Source organism: Tilletiopsis washingtonensis (assembly GCF_003144115.1).
Source record: "Tilletiopsis washingtonensis strain MCA 4186 unplaced genomic scaffold FA09scaffold_6, whole genome shotgun sequence".
Taxonomy (NCBI): Eukaryota; Fungi; Basidiomycota; class Exobasidiomycetes; order Entylomatales; genus Tilletiopsis; species Tilletiopsis washingtonensis.
In genome coordinates, this window is record NW_020312003.1 from 196,638 (window position 1) to 198,216 (window position 1,579).

Below are 1,579 nucleotides of genomic sequence, written 5' to 3' on the forward strand. Positions count from 1 at the left end.
CGCGCGGTGGTGGAGGCTGTAAGGATGAGGAGCGGCGGGAGAAGGCGGCTGTCTCGAGAGAGAGAGAACGCGACAGGCGTCGGGATCAGGCTCTTCAAGCCATGTCCTGGGCATTTGCCCCTCCTAGCGCACGGTGCGTAATCTGATCCTTCCTTCGCCCCAGGCCTCAAGGGCGAAGCCGCGCGGCTTGCCACGCTGCACGGCGCCAACTACTGTGGCAGCTGCTATGGCGGCGAGTCGCCGAATGCTTCGGGCTGCTGCAACACGTGCGAGGATGTGCGCACCGCGTACGCCGCGCGTGGGTGGAGCTTCACGAATCCGGATACGATTGACCAGGTACGTGTCTTGTCCTTCTCCTCTCTTTCTCTTCGCTGTCCGCAGTCTGGGGCTGATGTCAATGCGCCTGCGCAAGTGTGTGTCGGAGCACTGGAGCGAAAAGATCAAGGAACAGGCGACGGAGGGATGCAACGTCGCGGGCATGATTCACGTCAACAAGGTCGTCGGCAACTTCCATCTCTCGCCGGGCAGGGCGTTTCAGCGCAACAACATGCACGTGCACGACTTGGTGCCGTACTTGGCGGGCCAGGGCAAGGAGCACCACGTGAGTTCTTCCCCCGCTCACCCCCCCCCCCCCCCCCCGGGGGGAACCCACTGTGCACGAGAGGTGCTGATTGCCATGCGGCAGGACTTCGGACACGTGATCAATGAGCTGTCCTTTGCCTCGCACGAGGAGTACACGGCTGGACTGGCAGAGGAGAAGGCGGGGAGCAGCAAGAGGAAGAGGCAGAACAAGTCGATCAAGGAGCGATTGGGCATCAAGGATCCTCTGACGGGCACCAAGGCGCACACCGAGGAGAGTCAATTCATGTTCCAGGCGAGTGGCTTTCTCGACCTCCCGGGTGCGGTGCGGGGGGGTTGGCTGACGCGCGCCTCGGAGCAGTACTTCCTCAAAGTCGTGCCGACCGAGTACCGTCTGCTTTCGGGCGAGCTGCTCAAGACGCATCAATACAGCGTGACGTCGTACGAGCGCGACTTGTCGCCGGGCGCCCAGGCGGCTGCCGCCGCGGGCGGCAAGCCCGCCGCGGGCGGCTCAAAGGAGGGCCACGCGCAGGTGCAGCACGGCTTTGCCGGCGTGCCGGGAGTCTACATCAACATCGACCCCGCGGCACTCAAGGTGGTGCACACGCAGCGCCGCAGCAGCTTCTCGCACTTTCTCACGAGCACGTGTGCCATTGTCGGCGGCATCCTGAGCCTCGCGGCGCTGCTGGACGGCGTGCTGTGGTCGGCACGCGGACGCAAGGCAGACGAGGCGGATCCAATGGCCCTGCCTAGATCGGCCAGCTCGACGAAGAGCTTCTAGGCCCCCGACCCTCGATACGTAGCCTCTCGACGCAATCTCTCTCGCAAGGCAGATGTCCAGCTTGCAAACGCAAGCACCACTGCCCCTCTCGAAGCGGCGCCCTGGCGGCGTCGCAGAAATGACATGATGATGCGCCCTCTGCGCCTCTGCCCCTCACGCAAGGCGTGCAAAAGAGAAGAAGGGGTGACACTGAGCATTCGACGAAGTGAAGCGAAGCGG

General features: G+C 63.8%; 1 protein-coding gene across 1 annotated transcript; it reads left to right on the plus strand.

The window, feature by feature from the left end:
- Positions 1 to 101: 101 nt before the first annotated feature.
- On the plus strand, positions 102 to 1,360 carry FA09DRAFT_337453 (DUF1692-domain-containing protein; the record flags this gene model as incomplete). Its single annotated transcript, XM_025743997.1, has 4 exons — positions 102 to 133; positions 222 to 336; positions 413 to 601; positions 686 to 1,360. 4 exons carry the CDS (start codon positions 102 to 104, stop codon positions 1,358 to 1,360), a joined length of 1,011 nt encoding a protein of 336 aa, XP_025599592.1.
- Positions 1,361 to 1,579: the final 219 nt, after the last annotated feature.